Raw genomic sequence first — 20,014 nt, forward strand, 5'->3', positions numbered from 1 at the left:
GGAAGCCAGTGCTTCTTATCAGGGGGAACCTTGGTTCCATATCAGGGGAAGCTAGTGCTTCTTATCAGGGGGAATCTTGGTTCCATATCAGGGGAAGCCAGTGCTTCTTATCAGGGGGAACCTTGGTTCCATATCAGGGGAAGCCAGTGCTTCTTATCAGGGGGAGCCTGGGCTCCATAACAGGGGAACTTGACCAGTTCTTACACTTTCAATTATCATGTTTACATTTCTTTTGCGGGAACATTAATCAGGAAGAATCTCATTCATTCAGGATATTTCAGTAAAACCATTAAATCTCGTTATTTCATAAAATCAATTCTTTCAGGAATAATAATTCATTAAATCAATACTTTGCATAAAAGCTGCATTATCATAAAACAATTCATTTAAATCATACTTGTAATCCCGCAAATCATAAAATATCATTATAAAATATCAATCATTCATAACATCATTCATAAATACATTTCGAATGGATTGCGGGTACTAGCAATAACCGTTACCTCAACCGTAGTTTTTTATACTTCATGTCTGATGGATCGTCCTTCCTGAGCTCCAAGTCCGATTTCTTTCAGAATATTAAATTATTGAATTAGTACTACAACGGTAAATAATCTAAAATTGATATTTTATAAATAATAAATTTTATAAGTAATGAATTTATAGTTAAAGAATTTTAATAAAAAGTATAATTCCGAAATTTAATGAAAATATTATTATTAAACGAAAATTTATATATATATATATATATATATATATATATATATATATATATATATATATATATATATATATATATATTTATATTTCTTAAAACCGGTTTTCATGAAAATATTATCTAAACTCCATTTTTATAAATAAAACCAGTAACTTATTTTAGGAAAATCAATAATTAAACCTGAAAATAATAAATAATTTATTAGTAAATAATCATAATTATATCATAAAAAAAATTATTAAAACATGGAGATTAATAAGTTATAAAATCTGAAATAGCAAACTAGTTTCTTACCAAAAGCCCAAATTAGAGTGGCCCAATTAAAATATGGGTTTGGTTAAAGCAATAAAACAAAGTCTGTATTTGGTTTTTGGTTTCTGGAAGTCGACCAAAAGAGAGAGAGGAGGGTGAGAAACAGGGGAAGCACGAAGAAACAGGGGAAAGCAGGGCACGAGGGAGGAGGAAAGGACGGCGGCGACTGGGTGGACCGGAGCTGCCGGATTTCGCCGGCTAGGTCGACGGTATTGGGGGGGGTTCGCGGCGGCAGAGCCACGAGGAAGGTGAGGGAGGTCGAACGGAAAAGAAGGGGAGGGGTATTTCTGGTCGAGCCCGGGGCGGCGCAGCAGCCTCACGCCGGGGATTGTGAGGTGGAGGTAGGTTTAGAAGGTGATGCGGTGGCCGGAGTGTGGTGATTGCGGTTTGGTGGTGCGGCAGAAGGGGAGATGAGGGAAGGCAGGGGAGTGCGGCCCGGTTCTGGTCGAAGGAAATGGAGGGGGTTGCGGTGGTGGTGGTCGACTGAAACAGCCGGAGGTAAAGTGGGTGGTGGAAGTGGTGGTTTACGGTGGTGGTCAAGGTGGTCACGGTGGTGGTTGATGGTGGTGGGAGATGGTTCAAATCAAAAAAAAACAGAGAGGAATGAAATTGAAATTTCATTTTGTTTTTGGTTGGATTTTAGTTGAAATTGTGTCTGATTTGTAGAGTCAAGTAGAGTGAATGAGAAGGAAAATGGCTTGGAGATCAAGGCATGAATCAAGACTGAATTGAGGGAAGGAGAGGAACGAATAGTTTTCTTCATTCTTGCTTTGTGCGTGGAGAGTAAAGAGAAGAAGAAAAATGGCATTTTGGCTTTGTAAGGGCATTTTTGTAATTTCAATTACTTAGGCAAGAATTCAGAAAATTGATCTCTATTTTTAGGAAATTAATTGGAATAGAAAAGTTTAATTAAAACTAAGTTTCGAAATAATCTTTTATAAAAAAAAATCGTTAACGAAAATAAATTAAGTTTTTTGAATAAAATGAGAACGTTTCGAAATTATTAAAAATCCGAAATAAATCAAGGAATAATTTAGATTTTTAAAAAGTAGCTTAAGCTCGTAAATTTGAAATTAAATCATAGAATCTGAAAAATAATAAATCGTGTAATAATATTAAAATTTCAAGCGAAATAAAACTTCGCTAATTAAAATAAAGTTCAAAATAATAACTAAAACGATTTTAGGCTAAATAAAAATAATTAAGCATGATTAATCAAATTTAAAAACTTCGGGGTATTACAAATAAAGAATATGAATTTACTGTTCTTGAATTTCCAGGTTGTGAGGGAAAATGGTTGAGGAATGTGCTTACAGATATTCCATTGTGGGGGAAGCCAACCCCTTCTGTGGCAATTAACCATGCCTGCAATGGAAAGAAAGACACATCGTTTGAGGCATAAGGTCGTCAAAGAAATGTTGTCAAATAGAGTGATATCACTAGACTATGGAAAGTCTGAAATGAATAAAGCGGATCCATAAACGAAAGGCCTGTAATGAAAACTAGTTTTGGAAACATTGGAAGGGATGGGCTTAAGGCCCATTGGATGAATTGTAAAGTAATGAACTCCTACTCTCATAGTTCAAAGGACGACATTATGACTTAATAAGGGAGCACAAAATTTTTATTTTTGTCCATCCCCTAGATGTTATCATGTGCTTGCTACAATCGGAAAGAGGTTGAGCATACGGCTCTTAATGAACCTATATCCATATTTTTGGTGGTGTGAATGTAGCTCACACTTGATGGGATTCACCTACGTAGGTGTGGAAGTGTGGCCTCTTCCTATGAGGATTGCGGAGCTATTCTCTAGAGCACCTATGAGCATATCCAGGTCGGACGTATGGCCAGTATAAGGCGTCACTTTTATTCGCGAAGTCAGAATATCATACATATTCAGTTGTGTGCTTGGAGTGACGGGTTTCTAACTCCATATCAAGTTCAATACGAAAGTCACTTGGTAGGAAAGAAATCATAGCTTAAATGTCACTAAGTGTTAATTCAAGTCGAAAGACATTGACCCCTATTCAATTGTTTTGTTTTGCCCAAAATCAATACCCTTCTCTTCTTTCTTTCTTTTTCACATCTTCGAACCTGTGGAGGATTGTTGGAAATTCTTGTTGGGAAATGCAAAAGAAAAGAGTGTAAATATGTGAATAGTGTTTATTTTGTCTCACATTGAAAGAATTCCTCATTTCCTCCTATATATTGGGTCGTGAGTATAACTCTTGTTTGAGAAAGCATGAGAGTGGGATAGGTGGACACATAACACACAATTGCGCGCGCCGACCGTCCGGATTGGGCTCGGGCCTTGCGATGCGCGGGTGGGTTTTGTGGGCCTTACTCATTCTTTTTGGTCAAGGTTTTTGTTTAGTTGAAACCTTGTTACGGGAATCTGTAATTGATTATGTAACCGTTGGTTTAATTAAACTTAATGGCGGACGTTACATCTTCATTATGTTTATGCTCGTTTTTTTTGGCATTCCCGGAGATTGATTATATCTCTTCCTCATACGTTCAAGACACCTTATTATACACAGTTCCAGAAAAATATAAAACACATTATTTCTATCTCAAATTGCTCTCGGTTTTGGGCAAATGTCCTGACTTCATTCGGGTTTGTGAGTGCACACAAATTCGGAGCTGTGTTAATCTTGGAAGGTGACCGCTTTTGATCTACTGCACCAGGAGATAGTACGGAATCTTCTTTTAGGACAGTGATATCCACGGCGCAACAATTGTTCAACATACCACCCTACTCCCTAAAAAAACATTAAAAGATTCAAAGTTTGACACACATTCCACTACCTATATATATTAAAAAAAAAACTCACTTTCAACTACTGTCTAATTAAATAATAAGTCAATTATGCATTAAACAGTGAGGCAATCAAACCGTTTAGAATATTACGAAACGTAGAGTGATTAACAATATATACTCGTAAACTCCGTATATACTATCGTAACATACATAAATGGTAACCAAATAGGTGAAATTTGGATGGGATGAATTATAAGTAAATGAGTGAGATTTGGGTCCGAATATAGAAGTATAAAAGCATGAAGTCGGCAGGTGGTGTAACAATGTTAGAGCATCGATCAGGAGACAGAACATCCTCGGATATCCCACACGTGTCCAACTGAGTTACACAGAAAACGTCAAAATATGACGTGCGAAAAACTCAGCTCCAATACTACGTGTCACTCATTCCACGCCACTTAGCAAAGTCCACTCAGCGACATGTACATTTAAAAACACCAAACCCACTTATGTAAGTCTACGAATAATTACGAACCAAACCCAATAAATATTTGGTAAGTCCATATAATCTCTTACATGCAAAAAAAAAAAAAAAAAAAACTATAGCTCAAAATGACAACCATGGTAAGATCAATCGACCCGTTGGTGGTCGGACGGGTAATCGGAGATGTGCTCGACATGTTTGTTCCGATGGTCGATTTTCGGGTTCAGTATGGTACTAAACACATTTTTAATGGTTGCGAAATCAAACCTTCACTTGCTACTGATAGACCTCTTGTTCATATTTCGGGTCTTCCTTCCACGGACAATCTTTATACCATTGTATGTACAATATATCATCCATGCATGCATGTATATATCTTTTATTAATGTTTTTGTTTTTACGTGTTCTTTATACCATATACTCGAGAGCATTGGTTCAGCCACTGGGTGTTAACGAGACGAGTCTGCTCGCGAACTATTAGATGCTCGGATCGAGATTTTATCATCAAATATTTAATTATAAGGAAAAATATTTATCTAATTAAGTTTAATTATACAAAAAAATATTTTATAAAAAATACATTACTAATAAATGTATTAAAGAGCTCTAATACATTTATTAGTAGTGTATTTTTTATAAAATATTTTTTGTATAATTAAACTTGATTAGATAAATATTTCTCCTTATAATTAAATATTTGATGATCAATCTCGAACGAGGATATTGAGCTGAGATCGGTTTTAATATTTCATGCTCGATCTCGAACTCAATTTCCCAGGCTAGACGAGTTTGAGTCGAGCCTAAAAAAGGCTCAGTCTCGGCTCGACTCATTAACCCTCCGGGTTCAGGAAATCAGGATCATGCAATAATTAACTGGCCAGTCCATTTGCAACTACTTTATGATCAAATAAAATGCATGGACATTTTTATGTGCAATATATCCGTTTTGATATGATTTGAATTTGTTTTGTGTAGATCATGATAGATCCGGATGCTCCAAGTCCTAGTGAGCCCAAGATGAAAGAATGGCTTCATTGGTTAGACACATGCATGTTTATTTAAGCATTTTAATTTAACAGTGTGTTATTTGTGGAGTACTTTGTTTATTTGTTGTTATATTTTTTTTTTTTATTTGAAGGGTATTTGTTGTTATATTATATTATTAATTAATTGTTAAAATTATTGATTTGAGGTTGTTTTTGACTAATTCATTAGGATTGTTGTTGATATTCCTCAAGGAATGGATGCTTCCAAAGGTTTGTCCTCTATAATTAAATTTATAAACTAAACCTTATAATAATAAATCTATAAACTAAAACTTTTACTAGTCTTACCTATAACTCATTAAGCAGCTAGACATACTTTCTTTTATATAACAAAGTTAAATTACACATATTACACATTTGATTTTGTTTGTCTTTTTTTGTGTGCAGTAAATTTACTAATTCCTCTGTTCCTTTTTGTTACTTGACCGTATATTTTTTAATGTACAACTTAAACTATTAATATCTTTAATTTTTTTATAACTTTGACTATTACTATCTTTAATTTTTATTAGTTAAAATTATACGAGTAGATTTCCTTAATTGTAAGGATAAATTGTTTTTAATTTATCATCCATAAAAATCAAAAAATTATTTTAACCACCTAAAAAATAAAGCTTGTATTTACCATAAAAAATATTAAAACTTATTATTTACCACCTAAGATGAAAAAATAGATCAAACCAACGTGGGATCTACTAATCTAAAAATGGAACAAAGTAAAGTATAAAAAAAATTATAAAACAGACTAAAAGAGAAAGTGAATGATTTTGGTATAAGATTACCAATTGTGTGGTATGAAATGCATGCAGGAAGAGAGTTGGTAGAGTACATGGGCCCGAAACCGCCAACCGGAATACACCGGTATGTATTTGTGTTGTTCAGACAGAAAGGAGCAATCGCAAAGCAGTGGCAACTGCCAAGTGCACGTAACAACTTCAGCACCCGGAGTTTTGCTGCGTATAACGGGCTTGGTTTACCGGTTGCTGCCGTTTATTTCAACTCCCAGAAAGAGGCTGCCAATAAAAAACTTAGGACTTGATTCTGCGTTTTGCTAGGGATAATTATGTAATTGTAGTATGTGAGCGGTGTGAATATTATTGTTTTTAGTTTGCTTTTATTTCCTGTCTGTGTTTAAAGTCTTTCTCAATTATTGCAATACACGAAGTAATAATTAGTAGTGTTACTGTGTTAGTGTGATGTATAATATGGTTTTGTACCACGCACGCTGCACGTACGTAATTAAGTAAATTGTAGATATATTGTGGTAGTGGTTGTAACCGAATATCAGCGATGATAGTTTTGTGTACAGATCCTCTGTCTCACTTTTGTATAATTTTGTATTCGTTTTTAACTTCATAAGTTGTAAAAATATTAATGTAAAGGGAAAAGCTTGACCTTTGTTTATTGATAATTGACATTATATATAATACAATGAATACGAATATGCCTATTGCCAGTATCCTTAGAGAATTAGGAATTAGTATTTTACCTAAACTTGAATATTGCACATAATAGGAATTGAATACGAGATATAGTCCAAGACTTAATAATATATGGGCTTTAGAATTATTGTCAAATTCTAATTCCGTAACACCTCTTCAAGTTGGAGCATGGTGTGGATTATGAATGCCCAACTTGGATAACAAGTAATCAAACTGCCGCTTTCCTAGGGCCTTAGTGAAGATGTCTGCCAGTTGAGATGTAGTCGTGACATAAGATGGTGCAATAATCCCTTCTGTAACAAAAACGGGATTTTTCGCGATATGTAAGGCTGACTGACTATCGCAGAAAAGTGGAATAGCCTTAGGATGATGAACTCCGATCCTCAAGAGTAGCCCCTGAGAGCTGCCATATAACGATATTCGGCTTCTGCGGACGAACGAGAGACTGTATGTTGTTTCTTTGTTTTCCATGAAATGGAAGATTGACCTAAGAAAACAAGCCAACCAGATAAGGAACGATGAGTAACAGGGCAAGCTGCCAGTCTGAATCACACTAACCTTGAAGACGGAGCTCATTATCCGCACGAAGCAGAATGCCTTGACCCGGAGTGCCTTTGAGATAGCGAACAACCCGAAGAGCTGCTTCCCAATGGGCGGCCCGGGGTTCCTGTAAAAATTGTGACAGAACATGCACAGAGTAAGCCAGATCAGGGCGCGTAACGGCCAAATAAACTAGACGCCCTACGAGACGACGATAAGCTTCGAGATTCGTGAGAATTGGGCCATCATCAAGGCCCAGACGATGGTTTTTCTCAATTGGGAACCCACTAGGTATAGCTCCGAACCCACTAGGTTTAGCTCCAGACAGTCCTGCTTCAGTTATAATATCCAGAGTATATTTGCGTTGGCACAAAAATAAGCCTGTTGCGCTACGGGCCACCTCAATGCCAAGAAAGTACCGCAATAAGCCCAAATTTTTCATTTTGAAACAGTCACTCATATATGCTTTGAAAGTAGCAATTGCAGCGAAAGTATTCCATGAAATAATAAGATCATCAACATAAACCGATACATTTATTTGGGTTGTACCGTGCGTGTACGTAAATAAAGAGTAATCGGAATATGACTGGTTGAAGCCAAATGTCTTAAGGGCATGAACCAATTTTACAAACCAACACCGAGGAGCCTGTTTTAATCCATACAACGATTTGCGAAGAAGACATACCATTTTTGGATTAGAGCACTCGAACCCAGGGGGTAATGTCATATATATCTCTTCTTCAAGGTCACCATGGAGAAAAGCGTTGTGAACATCCATTTGATGAAGTTTCCAATTTTTAGAGGCAGCTATAGCAAGAAAGGCACGAACAGTAGTTATTTTAGCAACTGGAGCAAATGTTTCATTATAATCAATACCTTCCTTTTGATGATTTCCCAGAACAACCAATCTAGACTTGAGACGTTCAATATCACCACTGGAGAGAAATTTGGTTCTGTATACCCATTGGCTTCCCAAAGCACGTTTTCCTGGAAGAAGTTCCTCTAGAGTCCAAGTCCCATTATCCTCCAAGGCTCGAATTTCTTCCTGCATTGATTTCTTCCACCCATAATCCCTCATTGTTTCTCTGTAAGACTTAGGATCTTTTCCAGAAATAATAGCTGCGAGAAACTTACAATAATTTACAGAGAAATTGCTACAATTAATGTAATGTGTTATAGGATAAGGAGTACCTGAGGAGTGAAGCAGAGACGAAAAAGACGGAGATGGACCTTCAGCAATTGTTGTGTGAGTGACATAATCTTTTAACCAAGAGGGTGGTGCCTTGTCCCGCAGGCCGCGGCCCAAATCAGAAGTGATGCTAATAGGAACAGACGTGGGTATGGATTGGTCAGTAATTGGTTCAGTTGGAGTGTTTTGAGAATTTTGGGTTGTTGGGTGAATTTGGGCTTGGTGATTTTGGGGTTCTGGAGATGATGTGGTTGTAGTTGGAGTATGGGTTGTAGTTGGAGTGTGGGTTGCTGTAGGAGACAAAGGTTCATTTGGTGAGGCTAATGATGAAGAAGATTGCTCATGGGAATTGAGTGGACGTGGGTACTCGTGTTGGTCCACGGGAGGCAAGTGGGACGTGTCATTGGGCCTTTGTGTAATGGGCTCTTCATTGGAAGGAATATAATGATTAAAATCGAAATCAATATCATTTTCATTAACATAAGGCACAATTGCACTTGGGTCAATGTTAACGTCCTCCGGGTCAACAAATGGGAAAATGTCCTCAAAAAACTTCACATCACGGGATACTAGAAATTCCTTTCTGTCAAGATCGTAGACCAACCAACCCTTCTTGCCAAATGGGTACCCCACAAAAATACATTTTCTACTCCTACTTTGAAATTTGTCCCCTTTAGTTTTTTGATTGTGAACGAAACATAAACACCCAAAAGTACGGATAGTATTATAAGAAGGTGGGACACCATACAAGATTTCATAAGGGGTTTTATTGTTCAACAAAGGTGAGGGAGTTCGATTAATTAAATGTGCGGAAGCGAGAACACACTCCCCCCAAAAATAAATAGGTAAATTTTCTTGAAATCTTAATACCCGGGCAACATTTAGGATGTGTTTATGCTTTCTCTCAATCCGACCATTTTGTTGTGGAGTTCCGACACATGAGGAGAAAAAGAAAATGCCAGAAGCAGAAAAATACTCACGCAAACAATTAAATTCCGGCCGTTATCACTTTGCACAATTTTAATGGTTTGAGAAAATTGGCAATCAATCATGGCAATAAAATTCATAAAAATGCGAAAAACTTCTGTTTTATCATCCAACAAATAAACCCAAACGGATCTAGAAAAGTCATCAACTATAGTTAAAAAATAGCGAGCACCACAAGAAGAAGAATGTCTATATGATCCCCATAAATCACAACGAATTTTCTAAAAAATGCGAGTAGCTTTATTTTCACTAATAGGAAATCTGTCCCTAGGATGCTTTGCACGAAAAAAAACTTCGCAAGCTTTATTTAAACTACCCTTAATGTCAATAATGGGAGAAAGTAACTTTACTACTTTTTCTGAGGGGTGCCCCATCCTGTTATGCCACAAATCCAATGTCGATGTGGCTCCATTCACCAAAATATGTTGCACCGAGTCAGCTTCTCCATCTCGTCTAACTCCCGTTCCAATCACCTCCCCCGTTTGGTCCTGTATAGCACACATAGAGGAATTAAATTTAACAATACTCTGTAAATCATCATTTAATTGAGAAACCAAAAGTAAATTGCAACTAAATTGGGGGACATAAAGAACATTTTTGAGAACAATATTCTTTGATAATCGGACCGAGCCTCCGTGAGTGGCATTCTCCTTTTTGCCGTTAGGAAGTCCAACGGGGCAATCGTAAATATCTGAAATATCAAATAATAAATTTTTATCACCTGTAACATGATGGGTTGCTCTAGTGTCAATTATCCAAAATTTGGTATTAAACTTACCATTAAGTCAGTTTTCCGGAACAGAAGTGCTGTCAAACAAGCCTGCAATGGCCTTCCATTGATCTGGAGTAAATAGAGTTTGGGCCTAGTCCAATTGTGTGGCCTGATCAGAATAATTGGGTGTGGCCTGCTGAACCTGTTGTGTGCCTGCAATGTATTAGCGCTGATTGGGCCTGGGCCGCGAGATGCAGGCCGACTGCTACGTCCACTACCTCCACGCAATCGTGAATTGCTCCTGCCTCCACGCCCACGTGATGGGCCAGAATGCTTGGGCTCATCAGGCCAACCCAATATTTCATAGCAGTTTTCACTTGCATGACTTGACTTTTTGCAATGAATACAAGGATTTAAGGCCCAACAAGTTGTAATATCATGGCCTTGTTTTTGACATGTTGTGTAATAGGGAACCTCGTCAGTACTGGCTCGTTCCTTGAACTTGCTAGAAATTGCACGTACAGAGAAACCCGTAACCTCGGGTGGGTTGTCCTCCACCGTGGGTCTGGCTTGCCGGACACGTTCGTCTTGTGTGACCAATTGATATGCCCGGTCAAGAGAAGGCAAGGGATCTTGAGATAAAATATTAGTACGTTGTTGAGCATAATATGGAGTATACAACCCCATCAAAAATTCATGTAACTTGGTCGTTTCACGCCTTTGGACGTGTTGATCTGCAGTAGAACAATTTGAACAACATGCACAAGTAATAATAGGTTCAAGATTGCTTAAGTCCTCCCACAAAGCATTAAGTTTACCATAATATTGAGAGACCGTCATAGACTTTGTTTGTTCACAACGGGCAATTAAAGATTTTATTTGTTGAATTCTAGGACCATTAACCACAGAAAAGCGATGTTTAAGATGATCCCATAAGCGCTTAGGTTCTCTATATTTTGTTAATTGAGATTTTACCTCCGGATCAATAGTGTTGGTAATCCAAGATACGAGCATGGCGTTGATGGCAGTCCAATCCGATTGTGTGCATGGTGGAATTGGAGCTGTGATAGTACCGTCCAAGAACCCCGAATTTTCGCCGTGCTTCTAATGCGGTTTGAATATCGCTAGCCCGTTCATCATAATTATGATTACGGAGTCTGGTGGGGGTGATAAAATCACCCGGTCGATCTTGACTGCCTAGATAAAACGAGGAATCGGGTTCGATTTTCTTAGGTGGGGGAGGCGGTGTGGCTTCATCGCCTGCCATTGTGTTTGAAAATAAAAAAAGAGGGTTTATAGGAACCTTGCTCTTGATACCATGTAAAAATATTAATGTAAAGGGAAAAGCTTGACCTTTGTTTATTGATAATTGACGTTATATATAATACAATAAATACGGAATATGCCTATTGCCAGTATCCTTAGAGAATTAGGAATTAGTATTTTACCAAAACTTGAATAATACACATAATGGGAATACGAGATATAGTCTAAGACTTAATAATATATGGGCTTTAGAATTATTGTCAAATTCTAATTCCGTAACATAAGTGTATGAGTATGATGGTATGAATTCTGCAAAAGTTGTGTTACAACTTACAAGCCTGGAAACGGTATCCTTAAAATGCTTTGTACTTAGAACTGACTGCTGACCATGCTAAGTAAGATTAAGTTGGAACATATTCTATCCGTCTCATTTTACTTGTCTTATTTGATCAATTATTGTAATAGATTTTTTTATCATAACGGGTCAAGTGAAATGAGAAGGATCGAGAGAGTGATGTATTAGTTTAACTACTATTATGAGGAAGTTTCAAAAGGAAAAATTAAAAAATTAAAAGGAAAAAAAAAAGGAAAAATGCCTAAGAGCAACTCCAATAGTTGCATTTAGGGACTTGCTTGCAATTTCCAAAACTTTCAAGCAAGTAGCTAAACCATTGGAGCAATTTTGTTAAATTAGCTAGACAAAGCTAATTAGCTCTACCAAGCTAATTAGCTTGGAAAAAATAATAACTTTTTTTTTTCCTAATTATTAGGAACTAGCTTTTGGCCTGTTCTACGCACGGGATATATTTTAGGAAACTCAATTAAAAAAATGGTAAATTGACATACCAAAATGATAAAGGTATAAATAATGTATAATACTTCACTAAAAAATTTCACTAATAATTTTGATAGTACGTAGACATACTAAAATTTCCAAGATATATTGGGTGGAAGCATTACTTTTATGGAATATATTATGAGCTCCCCAAGACCACAAATACATTCTTAGTTTAGGAGTATACGGAATATCTTTTTATCCAAGTGGTTTTAAAAAAATGAGAATAAGAGAAATATGCTAGTACGGAGTAACTAAATTAAGCATATGTATTCTTTGAATTAAACCAAAGAAACCAACAAATCTTCAATATGCTAAGAAATTCACCATTGTTGTTTGTTGGATTAAAAACTATGTTTCAGTTGCCAAGTATACATGAAGTTTCGCACCCTATCCTTTGCATCACAATCAAGAAAAATACCCAAAAGGAAAATGACCTAAGAATTAAGAGTTGTAATCAAGAACGACACGTGATATGTCAAAATTCTGGAAAATATCAAAGACTAAACCATTTTTTTTAAACTCGAAATTATGCTTATAGAGTTGGGGTGTGGTAGTAGTAGATGCCATACAGATTTCAAAACAAAAATGCATCCATGTTTGTCGGTTTTAAGTCGTTTATAAAAGAACTTGAAATATGATGACGCTTGAGGCAAGTCAGGCAACGGGATGCAAAGAAGATGCACCGTTGATTTAAATGAGCTAAAAAAATGAATATAATGATAGATTTAACTAATACCAACCTCATTAGAAGAAATATTTTTCCAAAAAACAATGGGGTGGACATGAATTAGAAGTTCATAACATAATTTTAACTTCCACCCACCTATAGAAAAATAATAAAATTCTTCAAAATGAAGAAATTTAGCAAAATAAGTGAGGGAGGAATATTGGTCTATAAAAAATTGTAAACATGTAGGTTTAATAAATAGTCAAATTCATTAACCAGGGAATTATAACCATCTCAAACGTTTCTCATTCTTGATTCACCCTAACCGCCAATGTATTAATCAATGTCTCTAATTAAATTGTTCTAAACGGTGGTAAACTAAAATTGGAAAGGGAATGATGAAATGTTGAGGTGACTTATTATGTTTAAAATAAAGAATTGATTATGTATTCTTGGCCACATGTCTTCTAAGTGGTCATGATTATGTGTCCGCCACGTGTCTTCAAAATGGTGTTGCTTACGTGTCATAAAAAAGAAGTTGGTTTTCTTTTTTAAATACTAGGTATTGATGTAATTATGTAAACGTAAGAATAATTTATTTATTTTAGAAAAGAAGTTAAACAAAAATCAAGCTACTTGCTAACCATTGAAGCATGTTGTAGCTAGAAAACGTTATTGCTTGAAAAATTGATGCGGCATACAAAATTACAATGATATTAGCTAACCATTAAAGATAATCTAATTGTACCGGGCTTTGGAATGCCGTTACATTTTGCAGTCCAGATGGAACTGGGCCTCTTGTGTTTTCCTATGTAACTATATTTCACCTTTTGGGAGAAAATATCAATACTGTGGCCCGTGATAATTATTGTCCACAAGCATTGAGGATGACTTGAATTAGCACCCTCTTTTTAGGGCTATAAAATCTGATCATCTATCGATAACGGATTGTGTTTAATCAGTTTGGGTATAATAGGATAACGTTTTGTATAAGGTCATTGTCCATCGTGCCCATATCGATTGATTAAATAAACTTTCATTTCGGTTTTTGTCGAATATTGGTCAGATCAGGTCAGATTTTGAACTGGTTTGGACCACAACCGGAATCAAGAAATTTTTCGGACCGGAGAGCGAACTGAAACGGGTTTTTCCAGTCCGGTTCAAATTTAGACCGGATTGGACCGAAATTATTGAACATGCCTTTGTACAATTTTCGAGGTTATTTATTTCCAAACAAAATACATTTAGGAGATTTTTCAAACATTAATTCTTCAATTTTAAGGGATATAGAAAACTAAACAGTTGGAAAATAAAATAAAATAACACATGATTTTAATGCACTAAAGAAAATTAATGATTTATTTAATATAAACTTGGTCAACCAGTTCGGGCATGAAAATTTTGATTTTGGACCGGACCGGGGAAACCCAAAAACAAAAATTTAAATGAACGAAGACTTGACCAAATTAAATCAACTGATCGAGTTCGGTTTAGACTAAAATCGGTTCGATTCCGGTCTATTTTCTGGTCCGAACCGAATTTTAAACACTCCTAGATATAGTAACTCGGTGTACATATTGGCTATTGTTTTTCACCAGAGATAAGGTCCTTTGGTCCGAAGTTTATAAGTTGTGATTGATCTAATTTAATTAATGTACTAGTTTTTCTAAAATTTAACTGTTTTTGTACGTGGTTCTCCTTTCAATCTTTACGTTTTTCATATGTATTGGAAATATAATACGGAGTATATGTTTTCAAGGCAACACAACTAAGAAAATAAGAATAAGAAACTCTCCAAGGATATCTGAACAAAGATTTGGTGTGTCGTGGCTATTAGGAACCACTGACTTGAAAACGATAATTAAACGCAGGTGGGGAGCCAATTGTATTCGCTGATTCGTTCCCTGAGGTTCACACACTGCTCTCACACTAAGGCACTTTAGGGTGAGAGATTGGAGTCACATGAACTTATGCCCAAAAGAACCTCTCCCTAGCCATTTCGGTTTAAGAAGATGTGAAAGCGCGTTTCTCTGTATAAGAATTAGAACGGTTCATTCCGAGGTGTGAAGTGGAAGAGAAGGGATGTCATGATTGGGTTTTTGAATAAGACGACATTTTCATTCTTATTACTTTTTCCATATGAAAAAGTAATAAGAATGAGAGGTGTTAAGATTTTTATCATCCTGGCGTCGAGCTAATTTTCCGCAGGACCTCCCTTACAGTATAGTCGCCGCAGTAGAGTTTACCCACCAAGTTCGGGATGGATTGGTGTGATTAAATAATTCGATTGGGGTAGTTGCGGAACCATACCACATATTTCCCACAACAACAAAAGCTGCAAAAAAGACAACAACAATACTACTAGAAAGAACGGCTTCAATGTTACCCATACGTAATCCTTTGTATATATAGACGTTGAGGCGGAAGGACACTAAGATGGAATAGACCGGGTAATATACCTAATGTTCCTGCTGCAATATGATGAGAGGCTATTCCTCCTGGAACAAAAGGATTAAAACCTTCGAAGCCTAATGATGTAAGTTACAGGTTGTACTTTTCCTGTTAGTCCATAAGGATCGGATACCCATATTTCGGGCCCGTACAAGCCTTGCAAGCTGATCGATAATTAAATAAGAAATAGGGGTTAACAATAAATTTTGTTGGTACCAACAAAAAAAGGACTCCAATTCAATTGTTTACTTTTTTGAATTGAATTATTCTATTTCTATTAAATTTGAAATTGCAATCCGCCTATTTTCAAAATATCAAACAGATGACCAAAAATCCCGAGAAAGTATTTTATTTGCCTTCTTTTGCGAATTATTGGAATTCAAGTTATCTGAACTATAGATCTAAGAATGACGATACTTATAATTGTCATTCCAGGTATTATACTAACAATAGTTGGAATAATCACATTAATAATTGCATTGACAGTTATCTTCATTCTCAAATCCGTAGTGACAGTTCCATCCTAAGTGGTAATGACTGTTACATTTTGAGTTACATTTTTAATGAAAGTGGAAATAAGAGTGAAAGTTTCAGTAAAAGAAGTATCACGAATGACAGTAATTTAACTAGAAGAGAAAGTTCTCATAATCTTGATGTAACTACAAAATATAGAAATTTGTGGGTTCAATATTGTTATGCATTAAATTGCTGAAGTAAAAAATGGGTATTTGTGAACATTGTGGATATCATTTGAAAATAAGTAGTTCAGATAAAATTGAACTTCTAATTGATCCCTGTACTTGAAATCTAATGGATGACGATATGGTCTCTATGGATCCTATCGGATTTCATTTGGAGGAGGAAGCTATAAAGATCATATTGATTTGTATCAAATAAAGACGGGTTTACCTGAAGTTGTTCAAACCGGTATAGGTCAACTAAAAGGTATTCCTGTAGCAATTTGTAACACCCTAATAATTCCTTGCTTTTATAAAACCATTTTCCAACTTAAAATAAAGGAATTACTAAAGCATTACCGCCACCGTGATAACGGTTAAGGCTATTACCAGAATTACGCAGCGGAATTAAATGTCAACTAACTTTTAAAAACATAATTAATGAAATATTGAGGCCTCCTACAATTTGGAACCATAATGGCCCAAAACCCGAAGTATAAATAATTCAAACGTTTCAAACATAATTAAAGTAAAGTTAAATAGTTCAAAATACGAAAACATGCAACTCTCTCGATCATCCCAAGCCACATGATTCCGATCTACCAACCTGCTATTTTATTCTACTCCCCATCAATGCAAGTGCAAATGATAGATCATCATAGGGTCATTAAGGCAAAGGCCATGACCAAAACACACAAAGCACGTAGTCAGCAAAAGCTGAGTACTTACAAGCATAGAATGAATGAAACTAAAACATGCATCACTCACTAAGTACTAATCAACATGCAAAAGCCATATAATAATGAACAACCAATCATCATTACAGGACTCGACGCTTGACTCGACTCTTGACTCACAATTTAATTAGAATAAGCTTCGAACGGGCCAAAAGAATAATCCACAAAGGGAAAAAGGTGATGGGAGCCAACCATACACCAAATATATAATAATAAAATCGGGCCATACCGAGTGCCAGGCCATACCGACGGAATTCCTGCGCATATATAATATAAATGAAACAACGTCTTGTATCATTAGTAGGAGTACGAGCTTTCCGGCAAGACTCCCCCCATTGTTCATACTCAAGGTATATACGTTCCAAGAGTTTTGAAGCTTGTTCTGGTTGCACTTTACGTTTATTAATATTTTATTAAAGGCGAACTCAAGACTCGACAATGTACACACATACAATTAATAAACAACAACCAAAACAATCTTATTTTAATGCTTTAAGACTTGTGATCAACCAAGCAAGACACTTGTGATATTACTACCATGTTCCTCCTCACCAAAGTGAGATTCCACATCATGCACATTAACATGAGGGTTGTGCCCTTGCACGACAAATCCTAATTCATTTCATACATAATATTCCCAACTGAACCCTAAATGTGCGGTGGCTTACGTCAGCTAACCCTTCACATGTGGTAAAATAAATATAGTACAACGAAGTACGAATAATTGGCTCAAAGTATGCTAGACATCCCGTACAATAGCATACAAATAAATAATCCATCCCTTGCATGTGAAATAAACCATACATGCATAAATATTGAACAACATGATTGACAATGAAATCCATACTCATAATAATTTCAACATGCTTGTTCAACAATTAATCCAATAAATCCAACATCACAAATCACATGCTCGTACCAAAATAAACATGATTCCACATAATGTAATTCACATCATCAACAATCATGTAATGTCATTGACAAAAAGGTGTGATCGCCCTAAACTTGTACGTACCTTGAAACCTAAGCGTAGGGGCCACTTTGCAATAACGAGCACTCAACTAGAAATCACCTCCTATCATCAAAATAATGAAACTTAAATTATTTCCATGTTCATTAAATTTCCAGCAACTTTATAAAATTCAAAACCTCCTTTAAACTTTAGAATTCAATCGTTTTTCAATAATAAAAACGTCTCAATTTGCAAAATCAATCCCTAGTACGAAAACATACTTTTTCCGCCTTTAAAATCAAAAAAAATCGACACTTTAAACCTTTATTCAAATCTGAAAATATAATTGCTTATCATAATTAAAATTATCACCTAATTATGCTAATCAATTGACTCATTAGGTCTAGGTTAAAACCCTAACTTGAAAATCCCAATAACACTAGTTTATTATCATAAAAATCAATGCTTTATTCAATAAACAAATCTGAAAATTCATCCTTTAATAATTAAAACAAACCTAATGAATCACAACACGCAAATCCTCAAACCACGGTATTCATAACCGGTTCCCAGCATTTTAATTACTCAAAATAATATTAATATAATAATTTAAAATACGGAATTTAAATAGAATAGGTAAGGAAGAAGAGAATTATACCAATCCGGCCTATAGCACGGAACAATCACGAATTAATGTGATTGGGCGAAAAGAGATTGGAAAACGAACACGAACAACACACACACACACACACACACACACACACACACACACACGTCCGTGTGTGTGCGCGCAGCAAGGGGCGACGAGCAGCAACAGGCGCGAGTGAGAGGGGGCGCGCGCGCGCTGGGCGCGAAGGAGAGAGCGAGAGTGTGGGTGCAGCGCTGTGCGCGAGAGAACGAGCGAGAGAGAGCGAGGGTGTGGGTGTGCGATGCACACGAAGCAACAACACAGCAGCACAGCACCAGCAGCTATGCGCGCTGGCTGGGCGGGCTGCGAGAGAAAAGGGAGGGCGAGAGTGTGTGTGGGCGAGAGGCGGGCACGAGGGCACGAGGCCGTGCGGGCGTGCGGGTGCTGCACGAGGGCACGAAGCCTTGAGGGCGTGGGGGTGCCGAGCAAAGAGAGAGGAGGGGAGAGATGGAGTGAGGGGCAAGAAAAACAAAAGAGGGTTTATGAATTTTAGGGGCTCATTTAATGATGGGGGAGTCTTATTTATAAGCTCCCTAATCCCTTGATGGGTTAGGCTTAGGGGATTTGAGTTGGGCTTAGGAAATAAATAATTTGGGCTAGCTTAGGATTTAAATTAAACTCTTTTGATTGGGCTCGTTTAGTAAAACGAATTGGACTTTTTATTTAAAACCCGAAGCTTTAAAAATCATTTGCAACTCATTTAATTTCCCGACTCAAGAATTAAATTCGTTTCGTAATTAATTAAAATAATAAATATTCTAATTAATTAAAATACATTAAATAAAATGCATTTAAATATTATTTAAATGTTAATAAATCGTAAAATGCTTTATAAATATAATCAAATATACTTATAAATATTATAAAAATACGAGGTATTACAAATTGGGCTTATGGGTTTTCAGTTTATGGGAGGTAGTATGGGGTCTGTAGTAGGGGGGGAAATAACCCGATTAATTGAGCGTGAATATGCTTCCAATAAATCCATATCCCTTATTATATATAGTATGTGCTTCTAGAGGGGCACATATACAAGAAGGAAGCTTGAGCTTAATGCAAATGGCAAAAATCTCGTCTGTTTTATATGATTATCAATCAAATAAAAAGTTATTTTATGTATCAATCCTTACATCTCCTACTCTTGGTGGGGTGACAGCTAGCTTGGTAAGTTGGGGGATATCATTATTGCCGAATCTAACGCCTACATTGCATTTGCGGGTAAAAGGGTAATTGGACAAACATTGAATAAGACAGTACCTGAAGGTTCACAAGCAGCCAAATTTTATTCCATAAGGGTTTATTTGATACAATCGTACCGCGTAATATTTTAAAAGGTGTTCTAAGCGAGTTATTTGAGCTGCATGTTTTTTTTCCTTTGAATCAAAATAAAGGCGAGGATTAAGATCAATTTTCTTATTTGTCTCAAAAAGTCTTTGTTTTTATTGGAATCTAAAGTAAAAACCAGAAGAATGGGTTTTTTTGTTGGCGACATCCTAAGTTTGGAATAAAAAAAAACTTCAAAAAAAAGGTGAATTATTAGAAATATT

General features: G+C 36.2%; 1 protein-coding gene and 1 pseudogene across 1 annotated transcript; both read left to right on the top strand.

Moving 5' to 3' along the window:
* Positions 1 to 3,919: 3,919 nt before the first annotated feature.
* Positions 3,920 to 6,617, top strand: LOC110791307 (protein MOTHER of FT and TFL1-like). Its single transcript, XM_021996063.2, has 4 exons — positions 3,920 to 4,613; positions 5,251 to 5,312; positions 5,491 to 5,531; positions 6,131 to 6,617. The coding sequence occupies exons 1-4, from the start codon at positions 4,404 to 4,406 to the stop codon at positions 6,358 to 6,360; spliced, it is 543 nt and encodes a 180-aa protein (XP_021851755.1). The 5' UTR covers positions 3,920 to 4,403; the 3' UTR covers positions 6,361 to 6,617.
* Positions 6,618 to 15,735: 9,118 nt separating this feature from the next.
* On the top strand, positions 15,736 to 19,869 carry LOC130463200 (acetyl-coenzyme A carboxylase carboxyl transferase subunit beta, chloroplastic-like; annotated as a pseudogene).
* The last annotated feature ends 145 nt before the right edge of the window (positions 19,870 to 20,014 follow it).

The sequence above is a fragment of the Spinacia oleracea genome, chromosome 6, assembly GCF_020520425.1.
Source record: "Spinacia oleracea cultivar Varoflay chromosome 6, BTI_SOV_V1, whole genome shotgun sequence".
Taxonomy (NCBI): Eukaryota; Viridiplantae; Streptophyta; class Magnoliopsida; order Caryophyllales; family Amaranthaceae; genus Spinacia; species Spinacia oleracea.